Here is an 18,945-nt window from a genome sequence, read left to right as displayed (position 1 = left end):
CTTTGCACACAGAAGTAGACTGGCATTTTATAAGTAGCCACTGGGCATGCAAACACAGTTTGTTTGTGCAAAAGCATGAGGGTACTCAGGCATTACGTGAGTAAGGCAGCATGGCTGAAACATGTAGTTCTATGTGTTATCTTAAACCATTCGTGGGTTTTCTTTAGATTGTTTAAGGTTCTTAATTGATGATCTTTAAATGCTACTGGATGGGTCTTTGGTTACCACATAGTCTGCATATAAGCCAAATTGCCACTAAAAGGGAGAACAATGGATTTCAGTTGGTTGTATCATCATTTTAATTTACTGGCAAATTCTGAGTCATGGTTTGCAGTGTCAACATTTTAACAACCAGGAACAAAGCTACCATTCACTAGCTATATATTGGCTATTTACTGCAAAGAACTTGCTAAACTCACATTATTGCAGACACGTACCATACTGGCAAACAGTTCTCCGTCATCGTCGCAGGCCACGCCCCCAGGACTGTAGAGCTGGAACCAGCCATCTTTGCCAGCCCGCACGCTCAGCAAACACGAGTGGACCTGCCCGAGAAAGAAGACACTTGGAACATTAGGGTTCCCTCCGGTACTGTCAGCATACCCTGCATAGCACACAACATCCCCGAAGTAGCAATGCAGCAAAGCAGGTGGATTGCTTTTCACCTTTTGGGGGGAGGGGGAGTTGAAGGGTTAATATTATTATTGACAGGGCTGTAGGAAAATTAATTATTTTTGCATCATTCAACAGAATTGGCCCTCCCAGCATAAACAAGGGGTGGGAGGGTTCTAACACTAACTACATAGCCCTCTGCATTTTCTTTACCCAAATGGAGCCTCATTGAAAACAGTTCCTTTTGCTTGAAAGCAAAGAAGATGTAACATTCTGAGCTTCTCCCCCAGGATCTCAGCACGGTGTGTGTCTGAGTTTCTAGTGTGATTCAAAAAGCAGAAGTGACTGGATTGTGGGTTGCTTGTTCTAATCATGTAACGCTGGTATTCTTCCTGCTGCCATGCAACTTCGCCAGATGCAGGGAGGGAAGGAAGCCAATAAAAAGACTTCCGCAGAAACGGAGAAGGTAGAAATTGGGAACACAAACAAATTCAAACAAGCTGCTGTGAACTTTGTAATCCAAACTCCAACCCAGAATTGCAATTTTCATTGTAGGTTTTGTAGGTCTATATTGTTTTGATACCATCATTTGATAGCGTCTCCCACAGCATTCTTGCAAGAAAGCTGAGGAAGTACTGGATTGGATGAATGGACTGTAAGGTGTATAGAAAACTGGCTGAATTGTCAGGCTCAATGGGTAGTAATCAATGGCTCAAAGTGTAGCTGGCAGCCAGTATCAAATGGAGTGCCCCAGGGGTTGGTCCTGGGGCTGATTTGGTTCAATATCTTCATTAATGACCTGTAAGATGCCACAGAGTGCACCCTTAGCAAGAACATGGATGACACCAAGCTGGGGGGTGTAGTAGATATGCTGGAGGGTAGGGCTAGGCTTCAGAGAGACCTAGACAAATTGGTGGATTGGGCCAAATAAAATCTCATGAGGTTCAACAAGGACAAGTGCAAAGTCCTGCTCTTAAGGCAGAACAATCCCATGCACCAGTACAGGCTGTGGGCTGACTGGCTGGGCAGCAGCTCTGCAGAAAAGGACCTGGGAGCTGCAGTGAACAATCAGCTGGATACAAGTCACCAGTGTGCCCTTGCTGCAAAGAAGGCTAACAGCATCCTGGGCTGCATTAGTAGGAATGTTGCCAGCAGGCCAAAGGAAGTAATTATTTCTCTCTATTCTACACTAGTGAAGCCACATCAGGAGTAGTGTGTTCAGTTTTGGGCCCCCCACTCTAGAAAGGATGTGAACAAATTGGAGAGAGTCTAGAGGAGGGCAACAAAAATGGTTTGGGGGCTGGAGCATGTGACTTCTAAGGAGAGGCTGAGGAAACCGGGTTTATTTAGTTTGAAGAAGAGAAGACAGAGGGGATTTGATTGCAACCTTTAACTCCCTGCAGGGTGGTTCTAAAAGAGGATGGAGCTGGACTATTCCCAGTGGTGGCAAATGACAAAACAAGGACTCAAGTTGCAGCAACGGAAGTTTAGGTTGAATTTTAGGAAAAACTCTCTCACTGGGCGGGTGGTGAAGCACTGGAACAAGTTACCCAGAGAGATGGTGGAGTCTCCATCCTTGGAGGTTTTTAAGGCCTGGCTTGACAAAGCCCTGGCTGGAATGATGTAGTTGGGGCTGGTCCTGGTTTGAGCAGGGGGCTGGACTAGATGCGACCTTTTGAGGTCCTTTCCAACCCTAATTTTTTTCTGATTCTATGATTGTTGTGGAGCAGACAGGAAGGCGCACAGTTACAATTATAATTTTCTGTTTTTCAATGAACAGTTTTTTTATTTTAGCTTTTTGATTTGGGGGAGGTGGTGCCAATTAGCTTTCAATTAGGCATGTAACCATCCAGGGACAAATTCATTTGCAGCATAACTTTACTGGAGATTAGGGGCTTATACCAAAGTTTGGCGCACAAAATCTAAAGCAGAGCTTGTCAGAAATTCTGGGTAATGACTGTAATGCAGGTTCAGCCCGCTCCCAGCCCGCAGTTCTGGGGTATCTTGTTTCACTTTGTACTGATATAGAAAATTAATGGAGATGAGAGGCCCAATCCCACTCAGTTGTAGCTGATTATGTTAAAAAGTTACACATGTGGCTGTGAAGCAGTTAGCTGTCCTGAAGCAATAGCTATGCACTAATTCCAGTAACATCCTCCCCCTTTTTCCTCTTAATTCAGGAGACCCATGGTCATTTGCACATACTGAAACTGAAATGCTGCTAAGGCAAAACTTTTCATTTGGGAAACGACAGGATCCAGAGCTTGCTGCTTTACTCTTTTCAAGAGAGGAGGAAAGAGTCTATGGGGATTCGACAGAAAATAGGAAAATAATTCTTGCTGGTTGCAGTTTACTTCAAAGCAGAGACATCACCAAATCTCAGACAAACAGGGCGGAGTGCATGTTTATACATGAGGCAAAAAGCCATTCATAATAAGGCAGCCTATGTTTTGAATGCATTTTAGCTCGAGAGGTGACTCAAGGGCAGTAGACTAAGAACTACACAGTGTTTGGGGATGTGCTATTTAACGCAAGAATGTTTTGACAAGTACACTCACAGTCCCTTGGATTGTGACACTACTTATACTGGAAAGGCTTACCTCTTGCCTTGGGTCTTCTGCAAATCTCTGAATCACATATTTCAGCTCCCTTAAAAGAGACAAAAGAAAACAGTCGATTGGCCAGAGAATTCATGCAGGTGTCACATTTCCCTTGCATTACACTTTAAATGATTTATATCTTTACGCAGTTTATAGAGAAACAAGCTGAACAGCATTTACAGGAAGGAAGCATGAGGTCTAAAAGCAATTGCCAAGGACGGTGCCTATTTAAAATAGGCTAGGAAAGATTTCAGTGATCTACAGTGACAAACAGTTTTGTAAGTTCTGTTGGTATCAAATGTCTTTAGTCCTTGGACTCTTGTTGCTGCAGTAAATTACAAAGTAAACCACACAACTTTATCGCTAAAAAGTATGTTCTCAGACCCCCACGGACAAAGGTGTTGGAGATATGATACTTAATGACAGGTCTTTCCTAGCACAGACTTGTTTCCAAAAGGTAGTTTAAGTAAACACACACTTACTTTGTGAATTTCTCATGTGCAAGAGCCCTAAAATTAAAAGCAGAAAGCTATAAGAATTTTTTTTTTTTTTTTTGTGTTTCTTTCCAAATTATTTCCATAAACACACCAAGCAACTACTGCCTAAATGACATGAACAGGATAGTATGTCTGGACAGATCACAATTAAAAACCCTTCCATTCATCCAGCCGGTAATAATGGGTATGTACACAAGGCATCATAGTTTTTTTTAATGAGGCCGAAGTCAGGCACAATTCTCATTAACCTCCATGGGCGGTCTATGTCAGTGGAAAGTGAGTAAAGGACTTTAAGACTTAGCCATGGAAATTACATTTGTAAACAGGATTTTAGATACGTCAATGAACCAGGTGCATTCTTTAATTGCACTGCACAGCTAATTAGCATTGTACATCAGCAAAGCAATTAATGGTCATTCGATAAAGTCTGTTGCATCATGGTACTGATTTACTTTCCCCCATGGGATCCTTGGGAAGTTTGACTCAGGTAAATGATGCCACTGCCTTGCTGTAGCCCAGGTAGCATGGCACTGAGGAGTTAAACCTCTCCGCTGCAAGGCACCAGGTCACTGGGGGGGCATGATAAGCCAGCAATTTGTACAATTAAAGACTGTAATGTTTGCCCTGGGAGATTTGCATTTTATAAACACTGATGCTCATTAATAGGTTCCTCAGGGAGCCTGATTGCTTCTGAGGTGGCAGGGCAGCATCTTCACTTAATCCAAACACTATAATAGGAACAGTTGAAGACTTCACCAGGTCTGTAAAATGCCTCGGTCCAGCAAGTCACTTGCTTTTCCCATCCCCCCATTTGTATTCTTTATCCACTTGGCCTTTCCCCTTCAGGACTGCCCTGAAAAATGGGGAAGTCAGAAGAAAGAAAGATTTTTTGTACCCCTCCACCTTTTGTGGCCTGGAGCTACATGCAGTTGGACTTGTAAAAAAAAAAAAAAAAGCCAAGGTCTCCCCTATCACACAGTCTAACTGACATAAGACATGTCACCTTAAAACAATGAGAGGAACTCTATAACCATTCATTTATTATGAACTTACTCTTTGGGGAATGGGATAGGTTGAAGCAAACTGGCCAGCGCTGGTCTCCAGTCGTCATAATCTGACCTGAAAGATGAATACTGTTAATAGCACAGTGTGTGTTTGACAGAATTTGTTGGCTGTTGGCTCAATGGATCAAAAGACTTTTACTGTCAGAGGTTAACCACCTCCTTGTTTTATTGAGGCTTTCTATTGACTTAAGGGGACACTGCCCATCTGTTTTCCACGCATTCTTCAGTGTGACGCACTAACTCTGGCATTCATGTCTCAGCTCCAATACAGACCTCCTGCGTATCGATGTAAAGACTTTCATCATTTACGATACCTGTTAGCATTTAATTGCTAATATTTTCATCTAACCCTAAACTGCAATTACTATGCCCCTGTTATTTACAGCTCCATTCTGAACTTTAATTAGATCTTTTTTCCCTTTTTGGGGGGTAGGTGACAGGAGACCAAATTACAGACTTCTTCCTCTTTGGTCCACACACACTGACTGCCGTTTTGCAACCTATTTCATAGAACAGTTATATAGTGTTAATTCAAGATTTTTGCAAATGTTACCCAGTGCCATTTCCAAATACTTGCTGCACACAGTTCACAGCTCATTAGACACTGTTTGTTCCTTCTCTTTCCAAAAAGCTGCCTCTCCATTGAACAACAGTGGCATGTAACCAGTGGTATAAAAGGGCATAATCTTTGCTCCAAAGTATGCCTAAAAAAACCCCAAAAAAACTGAAGTAGTAAGCACATGGGGATGGTGCAATTTAAAGAGGACAAGGACTGAGAGATTATTTAGATTGCAAGGGAAGAAAAGAGAAAAGAAAGTATTCTTTGTAGGGGTGGGGAGAGGGCAGGTGAGGGTGACAGGTAAAAGGAAGGGGGCAAATGAAAAGCATTCAATTTGAGCTGGTCCTGCAAGAAAAGGGAAAGAATTCACTGGTGGAACTGCCTTCCCTTTGTAAAATGTCTTCATCACATATCCTACTCGACGCATTTTATATTCAGCTCCAGGATCTATAGACATAGGTGACATTCACTGAGGTGCTATTCAGAGAAGGATGTTTGTGGAGATGGGATAAGAGGAAGGCAACCTCTTTGGTGAGGTATGAATATGGAATATTCTTTAGATCAGTGGTTTTCAACCTGTGATCTGTAAACTCCTGGGGGTCCACAGACTATGTCTAAGGGGTCCACAAGAAAAGACTATGATCTGTAAAAAGTATGTGAATATCCACACTTACAATTCAAGGGGGTCAGTACCTCCATTCAAAGTTTTTTAGGGGTCCACAAATTAAAAAAGTTTGAAAACCACTGCCCTAGATCTACCTGCAAGTGGGCTGGTCAGTGGGTGGAAGGTGGTATGCCTTATCTTGTAAGAGAAATACTCTGCATTTCCCATTTCAAATGATCTGATAATTACTAATTCATTAATATTAAGTAGGCAGGCCTCAAAACACCTGTGCAAAGAGTTGCTACTATCATCTTACAGATGAATAAAATAAAGAACACAGAGCTGAGGCAACTTTATAATCAGTAACAGAATTGGAAATAGAAACCCAGAGTCCTGATTTAAAGATGACTGATATAAAGAGCCCCATTTCCTTAATCTGTGTACTAGGCCTCTGATTATTAGTAAGAACTACAGAAACTGTTCCAAGACAAAACTAGACATAGGCTGAGCTCAAAGCGAGCTCCCAACATGAGACTTTTTTGATCTGAAAAAGATTGCAAGAAAGAGCTTCTTAGCACTTATCTCCTGGATTCAGGTTCTAAAAGCTAGGAGATCAGCATTTCAAACTTGGCATGAAACGATGATGTCTCTTTAGGAAGGAACAAAGTGTAACATACTCAGATACACAGCATCTACCGATAGCACTGGAACACAGTTAGATAAAATACACACAGGAACACATCATGCAGTTATACTAAAGAGCAGACAAGGATTTGGCCCAGAAAGAAAAGAAGACTGAAGAGTATCAGCTTTGCTGAGCAGGGCCAGGTCAACTTGTCACATATAAACCAGAGATTTCCACAGCTGTTAAGAGATGTACTTAACACACAGCAAAGAGCAATCCAGTAAGGCAACAACAGTGGCAGAGCCGTGAATATGGAAGTATTACTGACAAACATATGAGAAGCTAAAGAAATTCCACCTAAAGCCAATAAGAGAGAGAAATAAAAATTATAGCCAAGAGCATGATGCATTGAAAAATCTAGTATTATGTTCGGCAATGATTTCTAGTCCTTTAGCGTTAACATGCATCATAAACCCCTGGGGAGTCTTAATATGCATACGCAACTGCTACAAGAGACTATGACTTGAGCTAGCCACATAGTATATGGCAGCAGCCACCAAAATATCACATAGAAACCCAAGGTTTGATTTTTACAGTAGACACAAGGCCTTCCTATGACAAAGGTCGGGGGAGGGAAGAAGACAACTAAAGACATATGCTTTTGGTTTCTATGCTTCAGAGATTGCTGCCTACTTCTTGTCAGTGGAAACCCTGGCGCATCTACTTTCCAGGTAGGTCCTGAAATCCCTCTCCCAGCAGGCAAAATGTCTCAAATTCTGTGGTTAATACAGAGTTCAAGGAAACTATTTCTGATTTACAGACTTCTTTTCTCAGGGTGCATCTGTCAAACAACAGTCAAAGGAATTGGGTGCAAGGTAGCAACTAAGGAAAGAAGATCAGTTGAGCAAGTGATATGGCTTGGTCCAGGTGGAGAACCCTAGCCCCAGGCTGTGTCCAGGACCCCAAACAACCGGTTGAGAATCCTGGCTATGTCCTCTAATAAATCCAACTTGTTTATTATCCTCTTGTTATCTTTAGCATTTGAGGCACAGAGCATATCATGTGTCAAGCTCCAGGGCTCCAAGACAGAAAGCCCCATGCCTATGTCGGTAATTCTAAAAGACACGAGGACTAACTTTGCTCTCGGTCACACTGGTGAAAAAAGGCAACAACTCCACTGAGGTATGGGGAGCTACCGTTAAAAACCAGTGAGAGACCAGAACCAAGCCTACTGCTGGTACTGTGCTTTGCAATTTCCGATTCACAAGGTTTCTTCCAAAGACACAATGCTTTGGTTTAGCGCTCTCAGCACTACCAGTCAACAGACATAAAGCACTGCTGTTTGTTTGCCCGCTCCATTTTGTGCTTCAGAAGAACACGGCCTAGCAAAGAAATTCTTCTGAGAGTAGATCCAGTCTTCCATCATCTCCATCAATGCCATAAAATATGGCAGCCCTTAGGGAAGGGACTTCGCTGTCATGCTAGGAAGTATAAAGCCAAGAAAAAACCCCCCAGCACATTTCATTCGAGGCTTTCCCTAAGTTAATTAAAGTCTTACAACAGAGATATTTATTCTCCCTCATCAACAGTAGGGTGAACCGGGGCCAGAGGTCCAGTGACACCCACCATACAGCCAGCAGCAGACACAGAAATTCGTCTCAGGAGTCCTTTGCTGCAATCACCAAACTTCTGCACAAAGGCAGACAAATCTCAAGCTGATCATGGCTGCAGCCAATATTCATTCACTGTCTGCAGTTCATATTCAGTCAGCAGCTACATTTTGAAAATAACTTGTCACTGGACCAGTGATCTTACACGAAAGGCACATCGTTTCGATGAGGCAGGTACTACCCGTAAGAATAGCAAACCTTTAATCACGACTGAACCCAAGGTCAAAAGGCTGGCTTTAAGAAATGCATAGCTCCTTCACAATGCAAGCGAGTTAAGCACTAAAAAGGTCTTTTCCAACATAAGGTTAAAGACTCACCCCCACTTTGAGTCTCAATGCTTTGAATCCCTCTGACATCTCAACTTGTTTAACACTGAAAATCCTTTCTTGGGAAATGGGGAGAGTGGAGATTACTCCAACTGCATTGATCCATTTTTTTTGTGTCCAGTCTCCAAAGAGAATTGTGGGAGAGGGGGAAGCCGCTTACAAATGACTTAAGGGAGAGTGAGACATTGCAGAAATGGACTGAGATGCTGCACAAAATCTTTGACTCGGTTTTAAAAGCTGGGATATTATCTACTGTAGCCAGCACATGCCACTGGGTAAATGGGAGCCTATGACAGAGCAGAAAAATAGACCAGATTCTCTCTGAAGACAAGAAGACTCTCTTAAGTGAAACACTTAGAAATGGGCCACACAAGAAGTCTGACTGTTAAACTGAGGCACACACTCATATCCGATCTCATTCTCTAGCCTCTTACGGGCAATGCTTGTATGAGCTAAGTCTTGACTACAGCTTATTAGAATTCTGCAATGTGTCCCTTCCCTCTTCTAATGCTCTCTACAGATCACCTCGGCTGCTTGCACTCTTGCCTGGGTTCACACGATTTTCTTTTGTTGGTGCCTGCCAAACTCAAACCTTACTGAACAAGGCAGGGATGGTTTAAAGCAGGGAAAGAAAAAGCACCAGTGTCCTTGTGGGATGTTAACTATCACTGCAGGCAGCCAGGCAAAGAGCTGTTGGAGGGACAGTGCACAGGGGACACAGGAATGCACATTATTCAGGATTTCCACTCAACATTTTAAATCTTGCAAGAAATCAGTGCTATCAGCATGATGATCCTCATTTGCTCCTGCCCTGCTGAGTTCACAAAAAGCCATCAGTAGGCTAGTGGTCAGTGCTAGCCACTGGAGGCTGAGAGAGCAATCGCCTGACACTGCAAGCAGCTATACTTCTCCAAAAAATGCCTAACACGCCTGTCCAGAATGCTAGCCAACCATAATAATTAAATAATCCCTGCCTAAACTGCATTTGCCCTAGGGCTATCACTGTTATCTGCCTGTAGACATAACACTCTTTCTTCCCTGGTATCACCTTTCACCAAAATGAAAATCCGCCCGTATGTCATGTGCAGCCCAAACAATCCAAAACATATTAGCAGCCCCGGGCAACCCTGATAAACAGAGGATCAGAGAATCCGCTTGGGGTATTCGCTATATGGCACTGACATATAGGGGAATGCGGAGAAGGCTGAGGAAGGCACAGCAGAGGGTTGCAGGGAGAGAACCATTGCCCTTATCATTAGGAGACAGCAAACTCCAAGGTGTGTTTGTCCATTTGGCGGTAAATTGTTTCTCCTAATAGCAGTGCCATTACACAGCTAGGCAACAACATCTCCTGGATAGTTAATTAAGTATTGAACAGAAAGATGATCCCTGAACCAGAGGCCACAAGTCTAAACTCAGCCAGACTTGGACAGCATTGATCCTGACTTGGATCGTATCTTTGGGGTTGGCGGGCATGAAATCACTTTACCCAGCTCTCGCTGGAATCAGTAATACAATGCTGCTAGTGCTGTGGGGGAAGGAGCCTCGAGCCTTGCACATTCGGCAGTGTTTTGTTATATAGAAAGCAAAATTTAGTGCTGCTGAAAGGTGCCGGATTGACAGCTCTGGAACGCCAAGTCCTCTAGTGTTCACAGAAGATATATAGCGCAGTCAGCAGAAGTGCAGGCTTGCGCAGGCAGCCCTGCAGATTCACTATGACTTGTACATGTTACATGTACAGCCTAAGTCAGTAGCACAGGTTTTTGGCACCTGCGGGACAATCGTGGATCACACTAACAAAGAGCAAAGATGGTAGCTGGAAATTTATCACCATAGTGGCTGCCACCTCTCTCAGCAGCTCCTGCTTATGCAGCTGGTTTCCCTTCTAGTTCCACTGATTTATCATCCAGGTGGATGCCAGATTTTATCAGAAACAGGACTTTGGGGATACAATTTTCTTCCCTTCTGTTCATATTTTTGTAACATACTTATTTCCAAAGAGAACTCCTGACGAATCTGAAGCCCAAGCAATTCTGCAGACTGCTGCACAGCTACCAGCAGCCTGAAGCTGGTCAAACTGCGGGCATCTGGAGAAGCGATACCGGATTGTTTGCCATCAAATGTGTCCCTACCTATAGTTTTGCAGCTGGAGAATGACCATCAGGCAGTAAACATGCTCTATGCACTGCTAAGCAAAAGAAACAATTTTTGCTATACAGGAAAGGGAAACACCATCATTACACTGGAACTGGACAATGCTAAACAACTCCCAGATACTCTGAATGAATGTTTTGAGCTACAACACTTCAATCAGCTTCAAAGTACACATTCAAGACTACTTGGTATTCAGGAGGGGCTGAGTGGTATCGACCATACTGGCAAGGTCCAGGATCTACTACAATCTATTTGACAAAACTTGATTCATCACTGAAGGAGGAAAAATGTAAGGTATTCCAGTTGACATTATAGATTCTTCAAAATCTGTCCAAGCTCCTGCTTACCTGCTGTAGTTTGGACAGTTTTTGAAAAAGTGACAATGTCAACTGGAATGCAATATATTTTTTCTGCTCATCTACCACTTTCTGTAAAGCAATAAGAATATTTTTCATTTATTATTGGATGACAACTTTTTTGCCACTCAGGTGAATTTTAAAAAGGGACCTATTTGGATCCTCAAATGCTCCTGATTTTATCACAGAAGTAGAAGATGCAAACAAGCTTGTTTAGAGCCAAATTTTGTCAAACAGGTGTTCAGGCTTCTGTTTCAACAAGCATGAGGTATCTAGAGGTCACTACATAGCTTTTATTCAATTTTAATCAGTCTCTGAGGTTTTTTATTCAAAAGTGGATTGTGTCCAGGGGAGAGAAGAACGAGAAATGTGCTCTGCTGAACATATTGTTATGGGATTATTATTTGTCAGACTCTGAATAATTAAAATAAACCTAAATAAAATTACTCCTTGCTGCCCCAAGTTAATTATGTAAGAAAGATATTATTATTGGTGACTGTATTGTTTTGATGGTGTATTGAGTCAGACACCTAAAAGAACAATTATATTCAATGCTAAGCAACTTATTAATAACCGTAAGCCAAACATAAATAAGGACCTTATTTTAGCAACTGCCTACTGAGACCTCTAATCCAGTCCTAGATGACTGTGGGTTCATAATAAATAACCTATTAGTATCTTCTTCTTGCTGGGATGTTCTTCCCTCCCTTCCCTTTCGCCATTTCTAAGGAAGCTGAAATGGACTTCACTGCACATTGTTCAAGGGTCTGAGGAAAAATCCCAGCCCCAGAGAGGACACTGTTAACAACACTATTAACAGCTCACTAATAATCCCTTGCTCTTCTCTAGTGCTTTTCATCCACAGGGCCCACAGCACACTACAAAGGAATTCAGAATAGTGATGCCCATCATACAGATGGGGAAACTGTAGCACAGAGGTGAAGTGACTGGTCCAAAGTTGCTTGGCGAGTCCGTTGCAAAGCCAGGAATAGCAGCCAGGCTCCTGAGTCCCAGTCTAGTGCCTCAAGTTCAGCAGAGTGAGGGGCCTGAATGGGAATGGCGAAGCACTCAGGTCACTGGTGCTACGATTTATACCAGCTGGCTTGGGCCATGTTAGCAAGACAGTTGTAGGAAACTCCAACTGGTTTTGGTGTGCCCATTGTTCATGGGCTGTATCCATTCTGTGGGCTTCATTCTCCAGGGTGGCCAATTCATCAGCTCTACAGGACCACATGGACATAAACAGCGCCTTGTGCTACTATAATAATGGACCCAGTGCACTGTTACTACTGAAGAGCTTAATTTTACAAAAAGTAAAAACATCCAAGGGCCATGTCACATCAAGCTGTAGATCACTGTATGACGTACCAACAAATAGTAGTATTTTGTGTAAAAGATTAGAGTTGTGTACTTCCATTATAAGGATAATGTGAAAATTGGACAGCCTGTGTGGAAGAGCACACCCATTTGTAAATGTATTTATAAAACGTGTGTCAGAGGCATGATGAAACCAAAACCATTGACACTTAATGAGAAAAATGAGTCAGCACCTAAGACAGCGCTGGGACTGGGAGTTCAAGGTGTTTATGGAAAATATCAAGAGTCAAGGGGACTGGAATGAATATGCAGCATGGCTCATGCATCACCTGGGTGCACGCAGGCTCACAAGACATCAGGGGTGATGCCAGACATGAGGGAAAAAAAGTAAAGAAAAAAAACAAAAACCAACAAACCCTGCACTATACTGGAAGAGACGGTGCGTTAGTTCAACCTGGCTCCTCAGCATCTGTATAGGTTATGTGCTTTAGCAGGGCTTTTTGGCGCTTTTATCTAAAGCCGATTTAATCAGCTATTAAATAAAAGCGCCAAAAAGCCCCACGGAATTGCCTGATCTATACAGACATTGGGTGAGCCGGGTCAAACTGACGTGATGCCTCTTCTGGGCATGTGCTGGGAAAAGTTTAAAATTTAGCAGCAGTTTAAAGTAAAGCAGCATTTGGGGGGGGATGGTCATGTCTGTAAGCAGCCCAGGTAAAGCAAAATCAATTGCTGGGCTGATCCAGTGCAAATGTTTGTAAAGGCCAGGTGAAATCAAAGAAAATCTTCTCTAATGCAGGTTGTTGCTTCAGAAAATAAGAACACTACCTTGGATCTACCTGCCTTGTCAGCAAAAATTATGGCCCAGATTTTCAGGGTGTGCATATTATCTGAATGCATAATTACTCCAAATACATGTGCAAATAGTGCAACTACACAAACAAACCTGCTGAAATATTCACAGTTCTGAAATCACAGTCTACTGCTGGTGGTTATTTATGGGATGTCCTCAACCATTTCATGTGGAGTTCTCCCACTCCCTGGAGTGCCCATTAACTACCCACACTTCTTGCTGGTAAAACTCTGGACTTACTGAAGTAAGTCTCATTGATTTCAATGAGGTCAGGATTGCACCCACAGTACCTTGTCATTCAGGCATTTAAGGAAGCATTGTAACAGCTTGCGTTATTAAAACAAAATTAAACATATGGAAACTTCCATGGTTTGCCCAGGGCCACACTACAGCTCAGGAGCAGAGCCGACTGTAAATCTCAGGAATTTTGACGTGCAGCTTCCCTTGGGTGAGACTGCTCACTATTTGAATGCATATTCCCTGTAATTTCTCTGCTCTATAATGCATCACACGGTACCAGCTGATAAACTAGGATCCCCCCAAAAACACTTATTTCTGAAAATCCTTTCCCAGTATAAAGCCCTGCTGAAGGTATGCTCGCTACAGTGAAACCTTTCCAAAAGGCTAGCCTTATCAGGCAAGTCCACCTCTTGGGAGACCCATGCCAATTTTTCTCAAGTGGATTGAGAACAATTATTTTTATCTTCATTACAAGGCCCACCCTCCACTGAGCAATTGCTTATTAATGGTCCCTTGAGTGGTCATTTATTAATGTAAAGCTTCTTCTACATAAGTGGGATTTGGTTGAACCAAAGAGAAGGTCCAAAAATAGCAGTTAACACAATGGAAGGAAGTTAGAACCACGCATAAAACACAAGTATAGTGAGCTATATGAGTCTCAGGGCCCAATCCTGTGAAGAACTGCATGTTTGAGAGACACTGACTTCACTCGCTGAAAGTCAATGGAAGGTCCTGTTGTTACCACTGAGAGCGAACGTGAGCTGTCTTTTAAAGCTAAGGAAAGAGTTTAAGAGATCCAGTTTCCCACCCTCAGAAATGTGTTAGATAATCCCAAGTGGCCTGGAGTGAAGAAATGGGAATGCTTTGTGGGTAACAGAAGACCAAAAGCTTCCAGCAACAATATCCTCTCTTTTATAATATGCTCGAGGCTCAACATACAGAACAGCGTTCCATTTTCATCCTTGTAATGCTATTTTTAGAAGTTATTGGCAGCACCAGATGTCTCTTTCAGCCATTGGACTTTACTGCTAGTGCTGGATTTATAACCCTATGTTTGCACATCTTGTTGGCCACACACATGTTGGAGGAGGCAGACCTCTGGGAAAACCCCCTATCGTTAAGATGACATCGTTCAGAAAGCTATAAAAATAGCTACTCACAGCATCTTGAGTATTTCCACATAGCAGCCAAGGATCCTGTCTGCCTGGGCACTCAGCTCGATGCTCATGGTACTACAAGTGGGGCTGACCATCAAGCAGTCAATCAGGTTGGGCTCACTGTCGTTGCCAACATTTGCCGTCAACTTCTGGTTGGCCGTATTGTTGCGCTCCACTTCCACATGGATCTCGTTCGAAGTGACGATGACTGATTTGAGGCGGGATTCGGTCAAAGCGACTTCTTGAGAGACCAGGTCAGGACTCGTGTGGAGAAGCCGCAGGGGTAAGTTAGGCTTCCGGTCACACTGCTGCTGGCAGCCATTCCGAATTTCCTTCAGGCTTGGAGAATTGTCTCGGCTGATTTTTAAGATAAACAAATAATGTTAATAGTCAGACATAACACAAGGGAGAGGGGAAGTAAGGGAGAAGCACTAGACAGAGAGGCCAAGCTCTTTCACAGCTGCCCACTGTATTTTACACCAGCCCAAATGATTACACTCTTCTGTTTATTTTGATTAGCAAAACTAATGAAAACTATTCATGTTCCAGACGCTCCTCTATGGGCCCTTCTCCTCCATGAGGATTTGTACTCTTTGTCAGTCCAACCAACGTGCCAGTTAAACATAAAGGTGAGGAGAATGAAGCTTCCCCTTCAAGTCATGCAAAGCTGTAATGAAATCCAAACTCAAAAACATGCAACTGGCTACCTGACACACCCTGGCCCTTGCCTGGAGTCCCATGAATGGTCACACATACATGCACACTGATGCTTGCACAGGGTTTGTAAATGGGAAGACTGGCAATTGGAGAAGTCATACAGACCTGTTGATAAATTCCTCATAACATGAATAAATGGCTGCTAAGCAGACAGCAACGAGATTCGGCAGGACCCTAGGATGGGGACACTGTCCAGTGGGACCATGCATGCTGCAAAATAAAACAAAACAGTGTCAGCAGAAGGAAGCAAAGACGAGAGAAAATCAGGGTAATGAAAGTCTCTATAGGCAAAAACAGTTAGGCAGGCTAGCATCTGAGAATGGGGGACAGAGGCTCTGGGAAACTCAAGGACAGCTGAGTTCATAAAACACCCTTCATTTGACACTAGAGACTCCCCACTATGCTACTGCTTCAGAATTTGGTTGGACTGCTCTTGACTTTTATTTAGTGCAGCAACACTTGCCCAGTAAAAGCCCATAAATGAGTGGGCACTGACTGAAGGGCCTGATCCACAGCCAGTGGGAGTCCTCCTGAGGACTTCAACTGGCGTTAAATCAGGTCCAAGGGGGAAAACTTTCATCTGAGGGGCCTTTAGTGCTTCTAGCGATTTCCAGAACCACCAGCTACTCTATGGCCGTCAAAGAGGAGAATGTAGCCAAAAAGAGGAATAGAACAATATCAAAGACGAACACATTCACAGGGCTGGAGAATGCTGCACAGCATTAAATGCAACTCACCTGTGAATAAACTTCTTCACCACTTCCATGCCTGCATTCAGTTCATTCAAAGCCAAAATATATTCCTGAGTAAACAGCCTCAATCGAGGGCATTTCCCAAAATCCTGTCCAAAAAGGAGAGACTCAGTGAAGCCGCTGAAACATGCCTGCAATGTATGAACTGAGTGTTTTTAACAATGGTCAACCCAGGCACATCTGAATTCAATTCACTGTCATGCTAACAGCTTTAGGAGAACAACTGTTCTGATGAGCCATATAAATAATTATGATTGTCCCCCATTTTCAATTTTTGCTGCCCAAGACGCATCTTTGAAACATACACTTATGTGAAAAGCATGCCTTTCCATGCAAATAAGATGCATATACACAAGAGCTCCCATTTGTCCTTGGCCAGTCTCTCTTTTGCACCTACATGTGCATGTTGCGTGGATGGGATGCCAATGCTAAATACTGAGAACTGAGCAATCATATTTTAGTGCAGGGTTTCCTTTACAAATGCAGGGTTTTTGTAGTGTTCAGAAGTATGCTCTGAAAGTCTAAGTCCTGTCTTCTTTGAATGCTGAATTAGTATTTGGCAATATCACTCAGCAATGGAACTAAGGATGATTCCATACCTGGCACAAGGAGATACATTAATGATTATGCATCTAAATGCCTTTGGCTTACAGCAGCATATTTGGGTCATGATTGATTCACCAGGAGACTTAGACCCATGTACATTGCAAGTCAGCCACCATTATGGGTCAGACAGTTCTATGAAGACAACAGGGCAGGGTGGTACCTCAGAGACTGGCTGATTCAGATAGGCATGTGCTTTCATTAGCAACAACCTATTTTGACAGATGCTATCAATGGATTGGCTAGGTTTATGATAAAGCAGCTAACAAAGTAGGTTGTTGCCTATGAATGCTCATGCATCTGAGCCAGTTAGTTGCTATAGTGTCAACCCAGTCCTACCTTTTGCTTGAGTTCACACTAACATGGCTAACCATCTCTGTATTTTCTGGCTGTCATTTTTAATGGTATTCATCAGGCTCTAATACAATGCATTTATTAAAGCTGCTCAACTGAAATGAGAGCAGGGCTAGGGGCAGAATTTACAGATAAATCAGTATAAGCGATCGGACACCAGCTCAAATCTGTAACACAACAGAAGTTCAGTGCACAGAAAATGCTTTCAAAATGGCTGAAACTGGTTTAAGATAAATTTGGAGGGATGTAATATCAGATTCAACTGATTTAGATTAAAACAGTTTATTGAACTTCTGTCCCAGATTCCCTCCAGATTCAAGTTAAATCACAGGCAATCAAATCACAGGCAATCAAAAAGCCTGAGGCTGAATCGATTCTATCTTTGCAGGTTAGTCTAAGCTGGGACTGAACCAAGTGAACGGGGAATTTGCAAAGGAGGTGCAAAGCATCCTGGGATGCTGAGGGACTGACGGTCAGTTTGAATCTGGAAGGGATCCCAGACAGAAGTTCAATAAATCAACTTAACCTAAATCAGCTATGTCTGATACTACATCCATCCAGGTTTACCTTATACAAGTTTTGGCCATTTTGAAAGTGGTTTATGTGCACTGAACTTCTGCTGTGTTACAGATTTGAACCGGTTTCCAATCACTTATACCAGTGGTTGTCAACTGGGAATACATGTACTCCTAAAGGTACTTAAAAGGTCATGGGGGTATGCAAAACAAATGAGAAAAAATTACTGTTTTACAGAGGTGCGCCGAAACATCGGTCCCGTATTGGATTGGCAACAATATAAGGAACATTGACTGAATTGGCAATCAGCTTTTTTTTGGCTGTTGTGGCTGATAAATGACCCATGCATGCATGCAGCCGCAGCGCAGCAGGCAGGCGGCCAGAAGTGTAGCCTGGCAGCATGGACAGCAGCCGGCTCTGGCTTGTAAGTCTGTTGTGAGGGAAGGGGCACGGGCCCAGATTGAAGTCCCCAGTGAGAGAGGGAGGGGGGCTGGGGCCTCACAGTGGGGGCCTCAATCTGCCCCCCACACACTCCTTCCCTGCCTCCTGTTAATGGTAATATTAAAAACAAGAAAAAAAATATAAAGGGGTACATGAGCTGAAACTTTGAGACAGAAGGGGTACACTTGTTAAAAAAAGGTTGAAAACCCCTGACTTATACTGATTTTGGTGCAATTTCTGTCCCTAACCACACTCCCCCAGCATCTCACAATGCTTTGCACCTCCCCCACAAACCCCCTCCTCACAGGGTGGGCAGACCAGCCTTGGGCCAAGCCATCTGCTCCAGCCGAGCAGGGAGGCATGTTCTAGCATTCCCCAGCTTCTGGCCTGGGCCACTGCAGGGATGTGGCTGCATTTCTGGAATCAAAAGTGAATGTCTGTTCACTTGCTTACCAGTTCAATCTATGCAACTTAGACTAACCTGGGAAGATTGAATCGATTCAGCCTCAGGCATTTTAACTGTCTGTATTTAGCCCTGAAGTTCAGAGACTGTAAAGAGGCTTTAGGTGTGGACTGGACTATCCCTTCATTCAAAGCACTGCATCTTTTTTTATACCATACACGGAAGCAGATTATAAAATAAACATACATGATCTATATTGTTCATGTTTAATAGCTACGAGAGAAGCTTAGCTTCAGAGAAAAAATATAAGTCCTGCAAAACAAACCTAAAAATTCTCATTATTGATTCTAGTGATCAATTCACACTTTTAAATTAAAAACCTACACCATTCCCAATTTCTATGTTTTAAAAGAAAATCAAACTGCTGCTACCCACCTGTAATGTTTAGTAGTTTGAGACACACTGGCTTGTGTCTTCCTAATGTGTAATTAAATAAATGAAACTGGGAATAAATTACAGTTATAC

General features: G+C 42.9%; 1 protein-coding gene across 4 annotated transcripts in view; it reads right to left on the bottom strand.

Annotated features, from left to right (window-relative positions):
- The window catches only part of CMIP (c-Maf inducing protein), a 168,555-nt gene that overhangs the window by 13,977 nt on the left and 135,633 nt on the right, over positions 1-18,945 (bottom strand). The window contains exons 8-14 of one of the 4 annotated variants that reach the window (XM_019488221.2): positions 16,089-16,234; positions 15,457-15,561; positions 14,638-14,991; positions 4,763-4,828; positions 3,695-3,721; positions 3,213-3,261; positions 420-545 (exon numbers count right to left, since the gene is read on the bottom strand). In XM_019488221.2, coding sequence (XP_019343766.1) covers positions 420-545; positions 3,213-3,261; positions 3,695-3,721; positions 4,763-4,828; positions 14,638-14,991; positions 15,457-15,561; positions 16,089-16,234 — 873 coding nt within the window. The remainder of the gene's footprint in view (positions 1-419; positions 546-3,212; positions 3,262-3,694; positions 3,722-4,762; positions 4,829-14,637; positions 14,992-15,456; positions 15,562-16,088; positions 16,235-18,945) is intronic. The other 3 variants (XM_059713898.1, XM_059713899.1, XM_006273964.4) reach the window with 3 other exon arrangements.

Source organism: Alligator mississippiensis, chromosome 10 (genome assembly GCF_030867095.1).
Source record: "Alligator mississippiensis isolate rAllMis1 chromosome 10, rAllMis1, whole genome shotgun sequence".
Classification (NCBI taxonomy): Eukaryota; Metazoa; Chordata; order Crocodylia; family Alligatoridae; genus Alligator; species Alligator mississippiensis.
Note: the sequence above shows the minus strand (reverse complement) of the source record. Positions and strands in the feature narration are given on the sequence as shown.